The 19548-nt window shown below is 44.5% G+C and overlaps 1 protein-coding gene across 1 annotated transcript in view; it reads right to left on the bottom strand.

Moving 5' to 3' along the window:
• Positions 1 to 1290: 1290 nt before the first annotated feature.
• LOC106602709 (protein FAM193A) overlaps positions 1291 to 19548 on the bottom strand; it is a 37401-nt gene continuing 19143 nt past the window's right edge. The window contains exons 8-24 of the mRNA XM_045716777.1: positions 19157 to 19304; positions 18851 to 18925; positions 18567 to 18641; positions 18338 to 18450; positions 17681 to 17935; positions 16734 to 16887; positions 16136 to 16279; positions 15582 to 15860; positions 12114 to 12330; positions 10934 to 10982; positions 10700 to 10878; positions 9525 to 9831; positions 4905 to 5091; positions 4276 to 4527; positions 3053 to 3938; positions 2806 to 2887; positions 1291 to 2321 (exon numbers count right to left, since the gene is read on the bottom strand). Of these exons, the coding sequence (XP_045572733.1) occupies positions 2228 to 2321; positions 2806 to 2887; positions 3053 to 3938; positions 4276 to 4527; positions 4905 to 5091; positions 9525 to 9831; positions 10700 to 10878; positions 10934 to 10982; positions 12114 to 12330; positions 15582 to 15860; positions 16136 to 16279; positions 16734 to 16887; positions 17681 to 17935; positions 18338 to 18450; positions 18567 to 18641; positions 18851 to 18925; positions 19157 to 19304 (3496 nt within the window). The 3' untranslated portion in view covers positions 1291 to 2227. The remainder of the gene's footprint in view (positions 2322 to 2805; positions 2888 to 3052; positions 3939 to 4275; positions 4528 to 4904; positions 5092 to 9524; positions 9832 to 10699; positions 10879 to 10933; positions 10983 to 12113; positions 12331 to 15581; positions 15861 to 16135; positions 16280 to 16733; positions 16888 to 17680; positions 17936 to 18337; positions 18451 to 18566; positions 18642 to 18850; positions 18926 to 19156; positions 19305 to 19548) is intronic.

The raw sequence follows: 19548 nt of genomic DNA, 5'->3' as shown, positions 1-19548 counted from the left end.
CACTCTGTCAATTAGGTTAGTATTGTAGAGTAAAATACAATGTTGTTGATCCATCCTCAGTCTTCTATCACAGCAATTAAACTCTGTTTAAGAACACTTAGGCTTTCTATAAAAAAGGGGTTGAATACTAAACTCAAGACATTTCAGCTTTTAATTTTTAATTAATTTGTAATACAATTCTAAAAACTATTCCACTTTGTCATTAAGGGATATTGTGTGGAGGCCAGTGACAAAAACACATCTAAATGTAATCAATTTTAAATTCAGGTCGAAACAACTAAATGTGGAAAGTCAGGGGTGTGAATACTTAAGGCATGTTCCCACAGAAAACAGCATTTAGAGTAAATATAGTAAGAGGCTCAGACAATGCCAACAGTCTCATACATTAGTTTGGTATGTAGGCATCTAGGACCTTCATTTCTACCAGACTACCACATTATTCCACAAACACACATCTACCCTCCAAAGGAAAACCTCCAACCACGTTTTCCCCAGGGTTCTGTGAGCATCAAGGAGTCAGAGCAACTTATGTTCTTCTGGAGGACTGAGGGCAAACAGCCCACACTCACATTTCACCATATGACAGTCAAGTCAGTCCCTTAACTTACCTTTTCAGTCACTGCTACGAGAACGTGGGGTCCCACAGGACTGTCATAGCTCCACTGACTGACTGACTACAATCAGTGGTGGATAACCTGGAAAGCACCCGGTCCTCCAGGTGACTCACTGTCCCATCATCTACATTTACATTTTAGTCATTTAGCAGACGCTCTTATCCAGAGCGACTTACATTGCATAAGTCCCCCGTGGGAATCATCCCCCGTGGGAATCGAACCCACAACCCTGGCGTTGCAAACACCATGCTCTACCAACTGAGCCACACGGGACCCCACATCTAGTGTGGCTGCACACCCCAAATGGAGAAGCATCAGTGATGTCTTTATAGGCCAAACGTTCACTGAAAGCACAACCAGTAAATATTACTCACCTTGGGGTAGAAGGTAATGGTGAACAGTTAAAGTCACTTAGTATCGAGGGGATGATAGCGCTACAGCATATTCTTACTTAACCAATAAGCCTACACCTCTCTAGAATCTATTTCGGTGTATAATGTGCGGCTGGATATGCTTTACAATCCAGGTACGAAGGGGAGAATGGACCTCCCCTATAGATTTGGGGAACATTTTAAATTACAAAAATACTCCTAAATTAAACTAAACTACCCCCCCATCCACTGCATTAAAGATGCACCACCAATGAAATAAGCACAGACACAAGACACACACATCCTGCCATACTACTGTATTCCATCTTTCAAAAAAGAAAGATAAGATTTTAATATTACTTAACAATATGTTAAAAGGTAGCCAGTTTGGCTTCAGTGTTAATACAATATACACTCTATAACAGATTGATAGTGTGCATTGTTCTTTTCTTCAATTTCATTCTGAAAGTATTGTGATACAAGCTGGATACAAGTCAAAAATAGGAAAGAAAACAAAATAAAAACTGTAACTGGTACACTTACTTATCGGTTTTGTTAAATGAAATTGAAAAAATAAAAAAAGAACGTCGTCAAGTACTAAGCCAAGTTCCTCTCAGTCAAGTGAGAGTTATTGGGGCAGGGGAGAGTATGGCAGACCATGCCCATTCATTCCCTTGTCAGTTATCTGAATGAGATGCCGTGCTAGGAATCGTGGGTAACAAGGGGATAGTAAGCCACAGTAACTGAATGAAAGGCTTTAATTCATCAGATATCTTTTTTTCCTCAGAATTTTTTCCATGTGTGTCTGTTTTCACAAGGCCTACATAGTAAGGATCTTTTGACTACGAGTCAGGCAAAAAAAAGAGAAAATGAATTTCAGAACATGGCTTTTTAAGTCAAGAGAAATGCCCCTCAGACCAAAAACACACAAACGAGCAATAAAAACAAAACCAGGTAGAAAGTAGCATTTTGTGATTATTCTTTTGTGTGTGTCATTTAATGTAATCTTTTTTCTCTCTCTCAGAGTTCTGCTTGAGGATCAGACTGGAGGATGGGTTCATGGTAGAACCGCACAGCAACAAAGAACAAGGCGAAGGCAGCGTGGGTGTGCGCCATTTGGGCACAGCAGGGCTACGGGATGACGGGGTCTGTGGTAGCAGTTTGAATAGGGGGTGGGGGGGTGGGGGGGGGGTGATTGCTTCCTGCCACAGTCTCTTTTTCTTTGTCCTACGCGAGGTCCCATCAGTGGGCGGCGAACGTTGCTTTCTTCAAGCTAAAGTTGGACCAGTTGATGGACAGCCGTTGTCGGGTCTGCCTGGCGGAATCCAAGCAGAACCTGGGGAGGGAGAGATGGGGAGTTAAAGATCCACTCCATGCAACGCTTTTCACTAGGGGCATCTGGAGGAGGGAAGTACGCTCAAGCTAAGTACCAATTAGCTTTCCTTCCTCCCAAAGTGTGCATTTGTTCTCTTCCCTTCACGGATTTGAAAGGACTCCACCAATCCAATGCTTTTGGATTTGTGGGAAGTAGTGAACAAGTGCACACTTCAGGGGAAAATAGATATTATTGGGGTACACCCCTAGTCCTCTCCACAACCATAAGCTTAGGAATACAAGTAATTTGTTTTAATAGTTTTGGGGGATTTAATGACAAATTGATTCACATAATAGATTCTGCATATAAAGCATCCAACTTCACTTCAAGCTAGATTCAATTTAAACACTCTGCTAATTAAGCTTCCGGACAGAACGTTTAAGCAATTTTTTCTTTAAACAAAAGCTTTATGGAGTCAATGCAAAGCAAGAGTCAAGTGCCGTACCTTTTGAAATACTCCACCTCCCTCTCAGTCTCGTCCATGTCAGTACTGTCCAGATCAATGTCTTTGGGCAAGAAAACGTCATCTGCAATAAGAGAACACAAAATGGCAACTTAACAAATGTAAATGTCCCCATCTCAATATTATCTCTGGATGTTGTACGTGCCTGAAACACTTCTGCGGCCCTGAAACTAACCATCCTACAGGGATAAATAAAACTGTACAGCATAACCTAGCATAGCATGCTGACCTATTGAGTTGTTTGTCTTGTCGGCCTTCTTCTTCTTGTTCTTCTTGGCCTTGGCCTTGGGCTGGGGAGATTCTGCGCTGAGGGGTTTGCCGTTCTGCTGGGGCTGCTCCGTCTGCGAGGCAGGCGGTGGGGAGGGCTCCAACAAGGGTCGGCTCCTCTCATCTTTCACCTGGCTCGCCGACTGCTGATGGTGCTGCCTTTTCCCGTTGTTCCTCTCCTCCTTCCTGGGTCCAGGTGCCAGAGGGACGACCGGGTCTTCTGCGGGAAGCCTGGGCCGGGTCACTTTGACATCTGGTGGTAGTTGTGGTGTATTGTTAGTGGTGGTCGCCTCTGGGGCTTTCTTGACCATCGTTGTCTCGCTGGCGGTTTGCCTGATTGGCTGCTGCTGTTTTGGCTTGGCTTTGCCATTGGCCTCCGTCGGTTGGGGTGCGACGGAGGTGCCGTTGAGAAGGAAGGGGGCTGGGGAGTTGGAGGCATTTGGGGTGAAGGGGGCCAGAGTAGGGGCTTTCTCCCTGCTGTTCTTTGGACTGTGCTGTGAGGGGGGAGGCCGGGGCTGGGCTTGGTGCTCCACTCTGGGATCCTTGTGGCCAGGGAGGCGCATGAGGCTATGCAGGAGCTGGCTCTTGCCGTTGCGGAGGTTCTCTAGGACGTTCTGGGCCGTCTGTTTGAGGGGCTGGGGGTTGTTCTGAGGTACGGGGGCGGCGAGCTCCTTGGCTTTCTCCTTTTTCTTCTTGGCGGAGCGGAGGTGTTGCAGCTCTTGCAGGCGGAGGAGTTCCCGTTGGAGGGCCTCCTCCTCCCGCCGTCGTTGCTCCTCCTCCAGGAGCTGCTGCACCTGCTCCTCCTCCCGCTCGCGGGCCTCTGCCTCCAGACGCACCTTCTCCTCCATCTGAGACACACACAGTTCACACACACAGTTCATATCCAGTTGGTCCTTTGCTTCATTTAGTAACAAAAGAATAGAACTCTGGTTTGACCCAACTCCCTATTTGAACTAAGTCCTTAGCACCAATGTTAAAATTACACCTTGAAGGGTTAGAGTTCAGCCCAAAATCAAATACTAAAACATATCATGTCTGGATTATCAGTGCAACTGTAGACCACTTTTGAGATCAGCTGGGGTGAACTATTACTTTCAAAGTGACATTTTAAATCACAACACTGTCGTCAAAACAAAAAGGGGTAACACGTCAAACAAAATGTTGTAAAACACTTTAAACCACTACCTTCTTCTGTTTGTGGCGGGCCCGCTTTGCAGCCTTGGAGCTGGAGGCGGGCTTGTTGTCACTGGCGCTGTTGATGAACTGCAGCAGGTCCTCCACCCGCCGGTGGTCCTCCATGCAGTCGGCGCCGCTGTCGCGCTCCACCACGGCCGGCTGCTCCTCCCTCTTGGGCTGCTCCTCCTTCCGCTTGGTCAGCCTTAGGCGCAACTTCTCGCGCATTTCTGCGTAGTTCCGGCTGGTGGGCGCCGCCGGAGGCTAGGGGAGGAAACACGGTTTAGATTATTCTGGTAGTTTGTGTTGAATTGTGTGTTGAATATCATCAGAGCACCCAATACTATCTGGGGTGAGTTTCCGCTACTTTCCGCTATACAATGTAAAATGTGTTGGGGACCTTATCAGAAGTGCTATTTAAAGTGCCATCTCTCCAGACTAGGCCCGTTCAGCTGCTGGCTAGACAGTGTCCAACAGGCCATTCTAGTAAAGATTTAGATTCTGTATTCCACAAAATGTCAGACTACATCATAAACCCCTATTACAGACTTCTGTTTCTCACTTTTCTGCAAGTTGATACATAGTAATATACTCATATTAGTACGAGTATATGTGTGTGCGCGCATGTGTGCATGTCTTACCCCGCCGTGGCCAAAGAACTCGCAGTAGCAGCAGTCGCAGTACTTCCCTTCCTTCTGGTTGGTGGAGGTGGAGGTGGAAGAGCTGTGCTCCGAGCAGCTGTCCTCGTCCTGGCTCTCCTCGCCGTCGTAGCCCTGGTGGTCGTACGCCCCGTTTCCCTCGCAACGGTGGCCCTCACACTCGGGGTCACTAGAAGGGGTCAAAAGCCAAGGTCAAAATGTCAATGTCATGCCAATATGTAGTAGTTGAAATACCGGTAGGTGAATTTCATCCAATAAATATCTGGAACTTTCTGTACTGTCAAATAAACTGGTTCCAAATGTGGCAAGTCGGATAAGATAAAGATGTATAGTAAACATAAAAACAACGTTCACACATGACTGATACAAATTCTTACAAGGTATATGCAAGATAAATGTAAGGCACAAAAATCTATTTCATTAAAGAGCAGTGCCATACAAGATAAGCATACTGTAAGTCACACAAATACATTTTTCACTGAAAAGCAGTACTGATACAAAACTGTTAGTAGTGCTCTTGGTTTTAAGAGGTAAAGAGTTTGTTCCCTGATGGCAGTGCTGCATATTTGCTCTCCAGTGGATGTGTAAGATCCAAAATGATTTCTTTACCCCGCTTACGTGTGCGCTCTTTGTAAATGCTGGAGAGCCTTTTACCTTCTTCCTACAATCTTACCACTGACCTGCACAACCCTGTCTAAGGTATTCTGACTTGCCCATGTGAGGGAGCCAAACCAGGCAACAACACTAAATGTTAAGACGGGCTCAATAAAACAATCTGTAAAAGGACTAAAACAGATTTACATTAGGCCTTCTAAGTTTACAAAGGAAATACAGTCCGGATTGATACTTAGATAACACTTGCCCACAGTTAGCTCCAAAGTTCAGCTTGTTATTAACTACTGTACCGATGGTGATTGACTTGGAGCAATCAGCTTGATGGTTGTTTCCCAAAGTCTATGATTAGGTCTTTGGTCATTCAGATTTCCTCACCAGATGTCAAACTTGTCCACTGTGGACTGAATCAGGTCATCAGAATCAGATGTGCCAAGATTAGCACTGTCATCTGAGTATTTTATGTACCGTATGTTCTCAGGGCAGGTGCTCCTACAGTCATCTGTATAGTGTAAACAGGACAGGAGAGATGATTGAGCCCTGTCCTGCACTCACCAATGAATCCCACCCATGGTGGTCTATTTGATAAAATCCACAGAATGAGTTTTGGACTTAGGTTCATATTCAAATGTTTGACCCATTAGATATGGCTGTATAGCGCTAAAAGCACTGGAAAAGGCCACAAACACCATTTAGGCATAGGACTTGGCAATGTGTAGTACAGTAGGGACAAGAACATTTGCCTACAGCAACGGAGTGGACAATTGTAGGGGGTCTACAATGCCTCAAATTTTGTATGTGCGAGAGAACCAAACACTCAAACTTTTCATTATGACAGGCGTTAATGCAACAAGGGCTCCCGAGTGGCGCAGCCGTCTAAGGCACTGGGTCACTGCAGTCCCTGGTTCGAATCCAGGCTGCATCACATCCGGCCGTGATTGGGAGTCCCAAAGGGCGGCCCGCAATTGGCCCAGCGTCGTCCGGGTTTGGCTGGGGTAGGCCGTCATTTTAAATAAGAATGTTCTTAACCGACTTGCCCAGTTCAATAACAAAAAAACGTGAAAATAAAAACAAAGGTGGTAATCGCTGAGGACAGCAGAGCGGATCTTCTTGGGTACTGGGCATACGATGGATGATTTCTACAGAGCTGGTACTGTACGCTCTCTCAGTGAGCGTTTGAACAGCTCACAGAACACACCTGACAATTCCTTGTGACAGGATTTCAGTTGCAGATGTTATCTTGGGGTAGTAGCTTTGTTTTCTGATATTAGATGTAATACCCTATCAACATCTACTTCCTCTATAACCCAATCAGCTTCCCTTTGTGCTAAAGATAACATTTCACAACAGCTCATCCTCCTCAGTACTAAAGTCCAGACTACCAAAACTAGAATAAAAAGAGCTCAAACTCTCAGCAAACTCAATAGAATGTTCTTTTGAATGGACATTGAGCTCATCGTGGTTAGTTGGTAGTCTAGAGGGGTTTTAGACCCTTCCAAGTATCCCTCATCTTTCCATCCTGGAATAGTCCTTCACCATTCTCTTTGTAACCCTTTTTGCATATTTTGAAGGGACCACTGTATCCTCACAAAAATGTATGTAATCAGACAAAGCCTCTAAAGTTTCATCCAGTGTGGCATTTTCTGAGAACACAGTCCAATCGCTACTGTCAAAGCAGTCTTGCAGCACTGCACTGGATGTGTCATTCCACTGTTTGACTGATTTATAGACTACTCCCTCTGTAGTTTACTTTGGTAGCCTGGAATGAGGTGGACTGCATTAAGATCCTATGTGCTTAGAGGAGCCTTCTGAATAGACTGGTGTTTTACTACCCCTTGTTGCACATGTAACATATTGCTGATAAGAAGGAAGAGTCTTTTTGAGAGCACAGCTGTTGAAAATCACCCAGTATAAAATAAAATCGCGGAGTCAGGTGAGTTTGACTATGCGCTGCACGCATGACGTGATTACATCTGCTGTGCAAGTAATATTGGTTGTGGGTAGTACATTAACAAGAATGATAAAGAACTGAACGAATTCACGGGGCCGGACTTTGGTGTGAAGGAGAGGGATAGTAGCGCCACATCTGATGAGCAGTGCGATTCCAGAGTGGTACAATATACGACAATGGAAGCTAGATCTACTGAGGCTTTTATAAAGCTAGCCAACTTCAGTTAGCTTCACATTCCAGCTGAGACTTCATTCATACTACGATTGTGGATATTGTGCTCGTCTGCCTGCCGCTAACTCTAGTAGGCTTGTAACAGAGTTCATTCTTGATTAAAACAAAGCTGAAAAATCAAAATCGATGGGCGAGTCAAGTTATCTTGCAAATTCAGCAGGCTATAGTGTGAAATTTGCCGTTAGAAGTGCTGTCGGTCTTTTATTACGTATTGTAACGACGATTTAATGTCGTCTTTGGTGTGCTTATCAATGCAACTGCAGCTTTTATCTAAAATAATTGTATTATCTAAGTCATACAAAAGGTGTGAAGTTTCAAACACATTCTGTCATTAATAAATGTGTAATGTGCTAGGTATTTTAACATTACTATATTTAAAAAAAATAATAAAATACACTTTGATTAATACAATATTTACTCAGTCATCTTCAAATTATTATTTTATTTAACTAGGCAAGTCAGTTAAGAACAAATTCTTATTTGCAATGATGGCCTACATAAACCCCGACGACGCTGGGCCAATTGTGCGCTGCCCTATGGGCCTCCCAACCACTGCCGAATGAGATACAGCCTGGATTCGAACCAGGGACTGTAGTGACACCTCTTGCAATTAGATGCAGTGCCTTAGACCAGGAGCCAAGGGGATGATGACGCAATCTTTCAGAGCGGGAGGGAATATATGATTTTATTGGTCCTCCAACCACACTTCATTCAGAGTAAATGGAGTTAGCCTGATCCGGAACAAGTTAGTTCTGAAGGACTCGTTGCCATAGAAATGTACATGGCTAAAAGCTGTGCCACATTCATATTACCGGTTATTTATAGTTGAACTCAGTTGACCAAAGTTGCCTCACTAACTCCTCAAACCTCATTCGAAGTATAGGGCTCAAGATATTGGCAGATCTGCTGTACGCTTTGTTGACATAAATGCAAACCCTGCCTCCATGCTTTTCCCCCATGTCAATGGCATGCCTGTATGGTTTTCCGAATCCGACAAAGCTCAGTTCTGAGTCAATGACATGTCATCTAACCATGTTTCAGTAAGACTGATCAGTTTGGCCTCTCGGTATGCCATTTGGAAAGTAACGTTGACATCCATTTTATGGAGTATAGAAGGGCGCTATGGGCTTCCAATGTTCTGGTTATGAGTAAGACCTAGTTGTTTAGAAGTCCACTCAAAGCATCAGTGGGTGGTTACAATTCAATGCTCTCCAATAGCCATGGAGAGGTAGTAGGCTGATGTTTTGCCTAATCAACTGATACAGGATCAGATTTTAATTAGTGCGCAATATTAAAAATAAAAGGTTGCAGCACGCTCAGTGCTCCATTGACATTTCACAGAGATATGCTTGTTTAACACTGTCAATATGAACAGCGTATACTAAAATATGAAAATACTACATATCATGTCTCAAATTCAATATCCATCTTACCTCTACTGTTTAACGTCCTCCGGATTTGAGAAGAAAGATGAATGTCATATGCCTGTCAGGTAGCCTTAATTCTCGCACAGCATCCAGCCTAGCTGACGCAAAGCTATTTTCCAAATTCCTGACTACCTTCTTTCATCTGACCTCCGTTGATTTAGTCGCCCAAATGTCTTACCTTTCTTCACACAGATTATGATAGAGACATAAGGTTTAGCCCATTGTTTTGCTTAAGGGATTATCTACACAATGTGTTTTTGATTGGACACACTATACAGACCTTGATATTTTCTCATCGCTCTACTGGTCAATGTTAGTATCAGGAGTAGGTTAATCTGATTTTAGATTTGTGATAAAAGGAAACTTAAACAAGGGACTGACCTGCACACGCTGGGCGGGGCGCTGATGGCCCCGTCGGCTGGGGCGGCGGTAGGCGGCTCGGCTGGGGACAAGCACATGCCCTGGTGGTGGGCCTCCATGAAGCCTGGGGCCGGGGTGGGAGTCGTTGGGAAGGGCTGCGAGCTCATGCTGGGGTAGTGGTGCTGGGCGGTGGGGCCAGGGGCAGGAGGCAGAGCTGGGCCAGATGAGAGCTGAGGGAGGGAGGCCAGGCCTGTGGGGCTATTCCTAGGGGCAATGGGGCCAGGTTGTTGCCTATGGTCCTCTTTACCTATATTGTGAAATACATCACCTGGCAGAGACAGAAGAAAAAAACTAATGCATATGATGCATTTGCACATTCAGCAGCTGGTCAGTGAAGATCGGAGACAATTCACAAGAAGTAATCTTAAATGCCTCAATGAAGGATATACATTTACAATCTATTTGCACTAAGTCAGACCCATGTTTTTGGGTAATCAGGTATATTCTGACCTCTGCTTGTCTATTCTGTATTTGGAACATGTTAAAATTACAATCATTGCTGCAAACACAACACTTTCCCTTTCTCAGGCAGCTTTCCTGTCACATCAGTACAGATCAAGAAGAAGCTAATTCAGGCCATTGAGACACAGCCTTGGGGCTAGTGACTGCTAGCCGTAAGCACCCCCCCACCCCATTTTATCACATAATTACAAAACAAAGTCGGTAGCCGAAGTCTACGCCCCTTTGTTTACGATTGGTCAACAGTAGGGATTCTTCAAAAGTCTTTGCTGTCCTTCACGACAGACCTTTTCATTGAGTAATATTGCACCAAACATCTTAGTTAAATGTAAAATTGTGCGACTAAGACCTTCTCTGCAAAAACGTCAAAATTAATGACGGATTTCTTGAGTTAATTCTGACTACAGCGCCTCAAAAAGGACAAACAGTACTACTGCTGCTTTTTTTTAAATGTTCAAGCGAAGGTCTTTTAAAGGAGCACACAGGCACACTAGTTTGGTTATGAAGCATGCTGACACCTTTAGAATGAACCAAATGTATCGGGCATGTGGTGGTGTGCTAGTATGGATATTGGAACGTAGCAGTGTGCCATCGGGCTAGCCCTAAGCTGCGCTCCTCCTCCTCAGTTTTACCTAAGGAGTTGGGTCTTTTAGATGAAACTTGGATGTGATTATTACTTGACTGGACAGTGGTTGCCGTGCAGGAGACTGAGGCGGTGGAGGCAGAGGTGGCCATCACCACTTTGTTGGCCTCCAGGAAGGCATCTTGGAAATTGTAGAGACACTTCTTCTTGGCGCCGTTCTTCCTCTCCCTGGGCAGGGGCTGTTGCTGCTCCGACGGCGAGGGTGGGAGGAGGTGAAGGGGGGTGGGTTCGGCCGAGGCGGTGTGGTCACCATAGCTGGAGGAGGAGGGCAGGGGGGAGGGGCACATCAGGGTGATGGGGTGATCCCAGCATGTCCCCTGGAGATGAAGACAAACATTTTATTTGTATTTATTTAGCCTTTATTTAACCAGGCAAGTCAATTAAGAACAAATTCTTATTTACAAGGGCGGCCTGGTGAAAAACAAGAGTTAGGTGCATGTGTAAGATCCTGTGTAAGTCCAAAGATTTAGATGGGTGAGAAGGAACATCGGACACAAACAATAAGGATGGCTCTCACAGTATACAGAGTTCAAGTGTACATTGAATTCTATGGCACGAGGGAGGAACAATTCTATTTCATAGAGCCAAAACACACAACACTGAACCTTGTCGGGACCCATCCTTGTATAAACTACAGAGACCACACCCCTCGGACAAAGACACTGATCCGACAGGAGGAGGAGGAGCTGGGAGAAGGAGGCTGAAATGGGGCCTCTTACTACAAGAGCAGACATGTACATATTACCATAGCTACGTACATGTACATATTACCTCAACTAACCGGTGCACCAGCACATTGACTCTGTACCGGTAACCCCTGTATATAGCCTCGCTTGTTATTTTACTGCTGTTTAATTATTAATTACTTTCATTTTCTATTTCTCAAATTTTTACTTAACACTTGTTTATTTTATTTTTCTTCACTTCTTAAAGCATTGTTGGTTAAGGGCTTGTAAGTAAGCATTTCACTGTAAGGTTTACACCTGTTGTATTTGGCGCATTTGACAAATACAATTTAATTTGATGCAGATGCAGGCAATGGAGCTGAAATAAAATGAGCAGCTCCTCCTTTAGCCTACATTAGGGATGGACGAATCATCTTCCTCTTGGAGAACTACTTGGTATGCAGGCTTTTGCTCCAACCCCGTTGTACCACACCTGATTTAACTAATTAAGATGAATTATTCTTAGTGAGCAGCTGATTAGTAGAATCAGGTGGGCTGTATTAGGTTTTGTAGTGAAATTCTGCAGTATGATAGCTAGCTCCGTGGTGAAGTTCCCTCACAGATCTAAGATCAGCTTCCCTTCCCCCAATCTTAACTGTAACCTTTTGTGTGGAAAATGCAAAACGGACTCAGTACCAGCGTCAAGGGGCAATTTCACCCTACACCAGCTCTCCAGGAGGAAGGTTGGTCGCCCATGGGCTAGATGAAGAGGTATGTTCTCACCTGGCAGGGGCTCCTGCAGCAGCACTGATGGGTTCCAATTCTTCATCATGGCAGCATCGCAGATGTTCTCGAACTTGAGCGAGAGGCACTGCAGCGAGCTGTTCCAGTCGCCAGCACCGCCACCAAAGCAGTTCTGGTAGACGTGGTCCGGTAGGGAGGGGCTGAAGGCCTGCTGCTTGGGCCCCGTGTGGCTCGAGGTAGGGGCAAGGGGGATAGGCTAGGAAGAGAATAGAAGAGTTCTATGTTTGATCTGACAATCTTGATGGTTGTACAGTCGTCTCAAATACAACTGAAGGACCTCAGCGTTACTCTGGATCCTGACTTCTCTTTTGAAGAACATGTCAAGAATATTTCAAGGGCAGCTTTTTTCCCATCTTCCTAACATAGCAAAAATCTGAAACTTTGTCAAAAAATTATACAGAAACGCTAATCCATGCTTTTGTCACTTCTAGATTGGACTACTGCAATGCTCAACTCTCAGGCTAACCGGATAAAGCACTAAATAAACTTCCGTTTGACACTAACACGGCTGCTAGAATCTTGGCTAGAACAAAAACATTTGATCATATTACTCCAGTGCTAGCCTCTCTACACTGGCTTCCTGTTAAGGCTAGGGCTGATTTCAAGGTTTTACTGCTAACCTACAAAGCACTACATGGGCTCCTAACGTACGCTACAGTCACAAGACGCAAGCCTCCTTATTGTACTTAGAATTTCTAAGCAAACAACTGGAGGCAGGGCTTCCTCCTATAGAGTCTTTACTGAAGACTCATCTCTTCAGAAGGTCCTATGAATAAGTGTAGCATGGCTCAGGGATGCGAAGGTGAATGGCAAGACACCGGAGTGACGAACCACCCTTGCTGTCTCGGGACAAAAAGAACACCTATGTGAAAATGCTGTTCATTGACTACAGCTCAGAGTTCAACACCATAGTGCCCACGAAGCTCATCACTAAGCTAAGGACCCTGGGACTAAACACCTCCCTCTGCAACTGGTTCCTGGACTTCCTGATGGGGCGTACGCAGGTGGTAAAGGTAGGCAATAACACATCTGCCACGCTGACCCTCAACACTGGGGCCCCTCAGGGGTGTGTACTTAGTCCCCTCCTGTACTCCCTGTTCACCCACAACAGCGTGGCCTAACACGACTCCAACACCATCATTAAGTTTGCTGACGACATAACAGTGGTAGGCCTGATCACAGACAACAATGAGACAGCCTACAGGAAGGAGGTTAGAGAATTGGCAGTGTGGCAGGACAACAACCTCTCCCTCAATGTGAGCAAGACAAAAGGAGCTGATTGTGGACTACGGGAAAAGCCGGACCGAACAGGCCCACATTAACATCGACGGGGCTGTAGTGGAGCGGGTCGAGAGTTTCAAGTTCCTTGGTGTACACATCACCAACGAACTATCATGGTCCAAACACATCAAGACTGAAGAGGGCACGACAAAACCTTTTCCCCCTCAGAAGACTGAAAAGATTTGGCATGGGTCCCCAAATCCTCAAAAAGTTCTACAACAGCACCATCGAGAGCATCCTGACCTGTTGCATCACCGCCTGGTATGGCAACTGCTCGGCATCTGACCGTAAGGCGCTACAGAAGGTAGTGCGTATGGCCCAGTACATCACTAAGGCCAAACTTCCTGCAATCCAGGACATATATAATAGGCGGTGTCAAAGGAAAGCCCATAAAATTGTCAGATACTCCAGTCACCCAAGTCATTGTTCTCTCTGCTACCACACGGCAAGAGGTACTGGAGCACCAAGTCTATGTCCAAAATACTTTTTAACAGCTTCTACATCTAAGCCATAAGACTGCTGAACAATTAATCAAAATGGCCACCGGACTAATTACATTGACACCCCGCCCATTTGTTTTGTACACTGCTGCTACTCACTTTTTTTATTATCTATGCATAGTCACGTCACCCCTACCTACATGTACAAATTACCTCAACTAACCTGTACCCACGCACACTGACTCAGTACCAGTACCCCCTGTATATAGCGTCATTAGTTATTTTATTGTGTTACTTTTTACTTTAGTTTATTTGGTAAATATTTTCTTAACTCTTCTTGAACTGCACTGTTGGTTAAGGGCTTGTAAGTAAGCATTTCACGGTAAGGTCTACACTTGCTGTATTCGGTGCATGTGACAAAGTTTGATGTGATTGTGTCTGACCAGCTCCCTTCACTGGGATTCTCTGCCTCTGACCCTATTGGACTCCTAGTCTCTCAACAAATTTTCAATAGTGACAGCTTTTTACAACACCCGTGCTTCTACACCTGCATTGCTTGCTGTTTGGGGTTTTAGGCTGGGTTTCTGTACAGCACTGTGACATCAGCTGATGTAAGGGATTTATAAATACATTTGATTGATTGGCATAACCAAGCTGCAATCCCTCATAGTAGATATGAGCTCATTTGATACCGTGCGACCTCTTGTGGTATATCCATGCAATTACAGCGAAATAATCAACCAAAAAGGTATAACAGAGTTGAATCACTTCCTTGTGATGTTGGTGTAAATCCCCTGAAGGGAATGTATCAATGGGCAAATTCGATTTGCATGGCCCGGTGCCACGGTTGGGTGGAGATTTCACTTAAGGACCAATGGAATGGTGTAAAATGCAAAAACTCTACCTACCCAGGGTACCGGGCCATGCAAAATGAACTCCATCAATTAAAAATTACCAGTTAAGAGGGATGAGAGGTTACAACTCAAATCATATCCTGAAACTTAAATCATGTAAATCCCCATCAATTTTCTAGACAAAGTATAGCCAATACAGTGTCTGTAACTAGGGCTGTGACAATTATAGCATTTTTGTTAATTGTCATGCAGATGACCACAGTTACTCATAATTGTAATTTTGTTTTAAAATACTTTGAGCTATTAATGCATCTTTGAAAATTGTATACAACATACCTAATGAATATAACACAGCCGTCTAAAAAACTAATGGTTTTGACTGCTTGGAACATTTGTAAATGCAGCTTCTCCTCAAGACTGCTTGTGAAATGATGACCAACTTTACCCACTTCATGTAAAAATTAAAAACTGCTATTGGGTAAACTATACATAGTTAAATCCCCCATTCTCCTGAAATAAATGTACTAATACGATTATAATTTTTGTTGGTCATTGTCCATAACTCAGTTGCATGATTATACGATAACCGTGCCAGCCCTATCTGTATCCCAATACCCCATAAATGACTTCCATTCGTTGTCTCCTCTCCCTCAAGACCGTTGAAATGACTTTCACCTATCAACATCCTTACAGAGCAGTGGTAAGATCAGTAAGGGACACAAGGAAGCCTTTCAAGACTATTGGGGCACAGCCTGTATCTGTCAAGCATTCAGGAGGAGTAAATAGAAGCTGCCCTTAACCACGGACACAGGGTCAGATTTCATCTACCTCAAGCAAGTACAGTTGTTAGTGGTATGTGTGTGTTCACTCACCTTGCTGTGTGAAAGGGGGGGGCTGGGGTAGAGTGTGGGGTGCAGCAGGGGCCGAGGCAGGTGGGAGAGGTTATGCAGGGGCAGGTGGCCGTGGATGTGGGGGTAGAGGTGGAGGGCCGGGTGACTGGGGGTCTGGTTGTCGCCCCCAGTGAAGAACTGGTGGTGGTGGCCGGAGGGGGGTGCGAGGATCCGGCTGGGGGAGAGGGGGGGGCCCAGGGGGGCAAGGGAGGAGGACAGGTCCTGGTTGCACACGTGGCACTCGCAGGCGTGCTGTTCCACCTGGAATGAGAGAGGAACAAGATGGCTACCGTGAGTTGTCCTTCATGTGCACCAGTGTTGCTTGTCATTTTTTCTCCTCCTTTCAGCATTAAGACTACTGTGCAAGCATTTTGAGCAAGATGGCGACATACACAACAGGGTGTGTGGAGGCTGTGTACCCCATGCATTGGAATCCATTCAAACTGAACAGAATCTTTCTCTAGGTATTCTATATCTCAGTAGGTTAACCTGATTCAAATTCTACCTCAAGCCCTAGTTGTGTAGTGTGGTTGTACCTGTTGCTGTGGGTAGAAGGGCGGAGGGCTGTTGCTCTTCCCTGGCGAAAGCTCCCCCTGCTGGCCCGGAGGCTCCCCGCCGCTCTCCTCGTCAGCCTCCTCGTCACCCTCCGACGAACTACTGCTGCTGCTCCCTCCAGGAGACTGGACAGAGAGAGAGGGGAGGAAGAGAGCGAAAAATCAGAGGAAGAGGGGAGAGTGGGGGGAATGGAAAGACAGAGAGAGGGGAGGGGGGGAGGGGGGCAGAGGATGAGAGGGAGAGAAATTAGAGAGAAAACAGAGGGAGAGAGGAGAGTGAGGAGGATAGAGATGGGAGAGAGAAAGAGAGAAATGCAGCAGGAATGAGTCAGAGTCAAAGTACATTTCCTCAATGAAATCTGTCCCAGTCCAGGAACGTCGCACAGAGAAATTCAGCAGAGAAATGTGCCAAACTTGCATCAAGGGCACCGTCACACACGGTGTAGGGTGAAGTTACCCCAGATGCTGATCTTGGGCCAGTTTAGCATTTTCCCCACTAATAGTTAGGATTGGGGAAGCTGATCCTAGATCTGTAACTAGGGTAAACGTCACCCCGCAGCCGTCAACCACCCACCCACACCTCATCTTTGAGCGCCATGTTCTCCCCGCCACCGTTGAGCTCGCTGTGCAGGCCATTCATCCTGGCCACCACCCCTGGGTCCTCGTAGCCCCCCATGGGGTAGATGTCTGCAAACTTGCCCAACAGCGGAGGCACTTCGTCCTCATCGCTACCACTATGAGGAGAGGAGGAAGAGAGAGAGGGAAAAAGAAAATAATGAAGGTGAATACCAAAACAGGAGTGAACATGTTTTCATGATAAAAATCATTATAGGAAATGACATTACATGATTGGAGAGCACATACCTGATAAAAGAGTTATAACTACATATACCACAAGAGTAATCATAACCACAACAAATACAACCATACCCACATCAACTAGATATTGGGATAAATCCTACTGGTAGCATGAACTAGTCCCGGGCGATCTGGACAAAAAAAATCCACATCACGATAAATTGGATGAATAACAAGAATGATAAATTGAACAATACATTTACAACATTAATGTGTAACAGTTATTTTTTGTAATATTACCCATAAAACTACTACTTTGAATGTTGTAGCTATCAATTGTCCCATTAACAATTACACGTATTAGCAAACTTATTTCATACTTCACATTTCTCTAGTAGGGACCTATAGGTTATTTATAGTAATGATCGATATCAGCAAAAAGTGGTCGGTGTTGATCATTTCAGATGATCGTCCCAGCTCTAGCATGAACTCATAAAGCCATTATTTGTGCATTTTAGTCATGTATATCTTTGATATATTATATATATATATATATATATATATAAAAATAACATTACATTATCGTAATGTATTGCTTTTTTTGTATGATATTTTATTGCTTTACATTATATACTCAGGTCTTGTTTGGAAAAAACATTTGCTATGATCTCCTGAATAAATAAATACATATTTTTACAACAAAGAACACGCCACCCCTGGTGGACTTACAAGGTGGTGGCGACCCCTTCTGGCAGGATGAGGCGCGAGTGCTGCTGTATGGTGATGGGCGAGCTGGAGGCCGAAGCAGAGGCTGAGCTGCCCCCGGAGGACAGACTGGGGGGGTGCACCTCGGCCAGGTAGTCCCGGTGCTGTGGGGGCTCCGTGGCCTGAAGCGGCAGCTTGATGTGGAGGTCCTCGGCAATGGGCGGGTCCATAATGCCGCACGTCAGGATGTGGGAGAGGCTGCAGTCGTCGCAGGTGCATCTGGGGGAGGGATGGTTGTTAATTAAAAAAGGTGGTTTCGCAAGTGGCCAGTGGTGGTGTTCTAGGTCATCTTTTTTATGGTCGAGCTGAAAATCTCAGAAGATTGATATATTATAGTGATGTGGTTCATGAGATGCTAAACACTTGTATACCCCATTTCCTTTCGGGTCACTGAATAACACTGGGTACTGGCTAGAAACATAGGTTTGTTCTACTTTGGGTTGATAAATAAGGATTAAAAACATACCAGCACACGAAGTTTGAATGTCTCATTGGACTGTGTCATATAATACCCACATAGGTAAAAAAAAAAAAAAAAAGGTAGTATTTTATTTACACACACTACAAATAAACAAACACACCATCTGTAAATTGTAAGCAAAATGAATCCTCCAAACTCACCGTCTTCGATAATTGCAATTTGGACAGTCTGGAATGCTGAGACGAGAGGAGAGCATTCTCATCGTGTCTGTAAAGTTACTGTCACCAGCTAAAGATTTCTTACTGTTGGTTAACTGCAAAGACAAAATCAAATTCATGAACAGGAGATTTAAAGGGTACACCATCAAAATCTGTCTGACCAGTTCCACAAATAAATCAACTATTTCTATAGACTATTTGTCCATCATACCTGTTCTTCTATAAACCTCCTCTGTTTAAAGAATTCCCAGTCTTCCTTCAGCATCCGTTGTTTTGTTTTCAAAGTCTGTAAATAGGTAGACTTCAATTATGAGCTTTGACAGATTGAGGTCGAAACATGTCAGCTTTTTAATAAATAACAGTACGTAAAATCACCTTTTCTCTGTTGGACTACAGAAATAATATGACATAAATAATAGGGGTAAGTGTTAGACAATCCTGTTAACTACAGTAAAAAAAAAAAAAAAATATTTAGTTGTGTGATAAACCACTTACATTTTTGCTAATTAAAGACTTATGTGGTTCTGTCCGTTGATTTGTGAGATTCTGGTTCTCCACCTTAAAAAGCAGCTGCCAAAAAGAGAAAAACAAATAGTTAAGCATCAGAGAGACCAAAAGAAAACCATTCAAAGGAGATGCATTTGTTAAAAACCTTCAGGACATCACAATATGTTATTGACATTTATTTAAGTTCCATTGTCACACACAAGGAACAGCCCGTGGAATGTAGCAAAGACATGGAAATTGTGTGTATATGATGTGTTTCTCTCGGTCTGTGTGTGTGTGTGGGTGTGTGTGTACCTGTTCGTCGACGTAGTCGTCAATCCTCTTCTCACACTCCTGCCACTCGGCCGCCACGGTGGCCATCTCCTGCTCCAGCTGCTGGTAGCTCTCCAGCAGGGTCCTGTACATGTCCTCGCTATACGAGTCGTGGGAGGCCGTGCCGTGCCTAATCAGAAATTGTATTATTTTTTTAAAGAAAACATTGGAAACACACAGCTAGGCCAGTTTATCATACCAATGGCCTATTTAGGTTTGAGAATAGACCAGGTTTAATGATGTTGCTATACTAAGACAAACAAAAAGAGATTATATAGGGAGACATCAAAAACAATGATATAATAATCCTCACAGAAGCATACACCTCAATAACTGATTTCCAAGATGGCATAGCAGTCAGATGTCTTTGTCCT

This window comes from Salmo salar, chromosome ssa04 (genome assembly GCF_905237065.1).
Source record: "Salmo salar chromosome ssa04, Ssal_v3.1, whole genome shotgun sequence".
Lineage (NCBI taxonomy): Eukaryota > Metazoa > Chordata > Actinopteri > Salmoniformes > Salmonidae > Salmo > Salmo salar.
The sequence above is the reverse complement of the archived record's forward strand: the minus strand, read 5'-3'. Positions and strand labels throughout refer to the sequence as shown.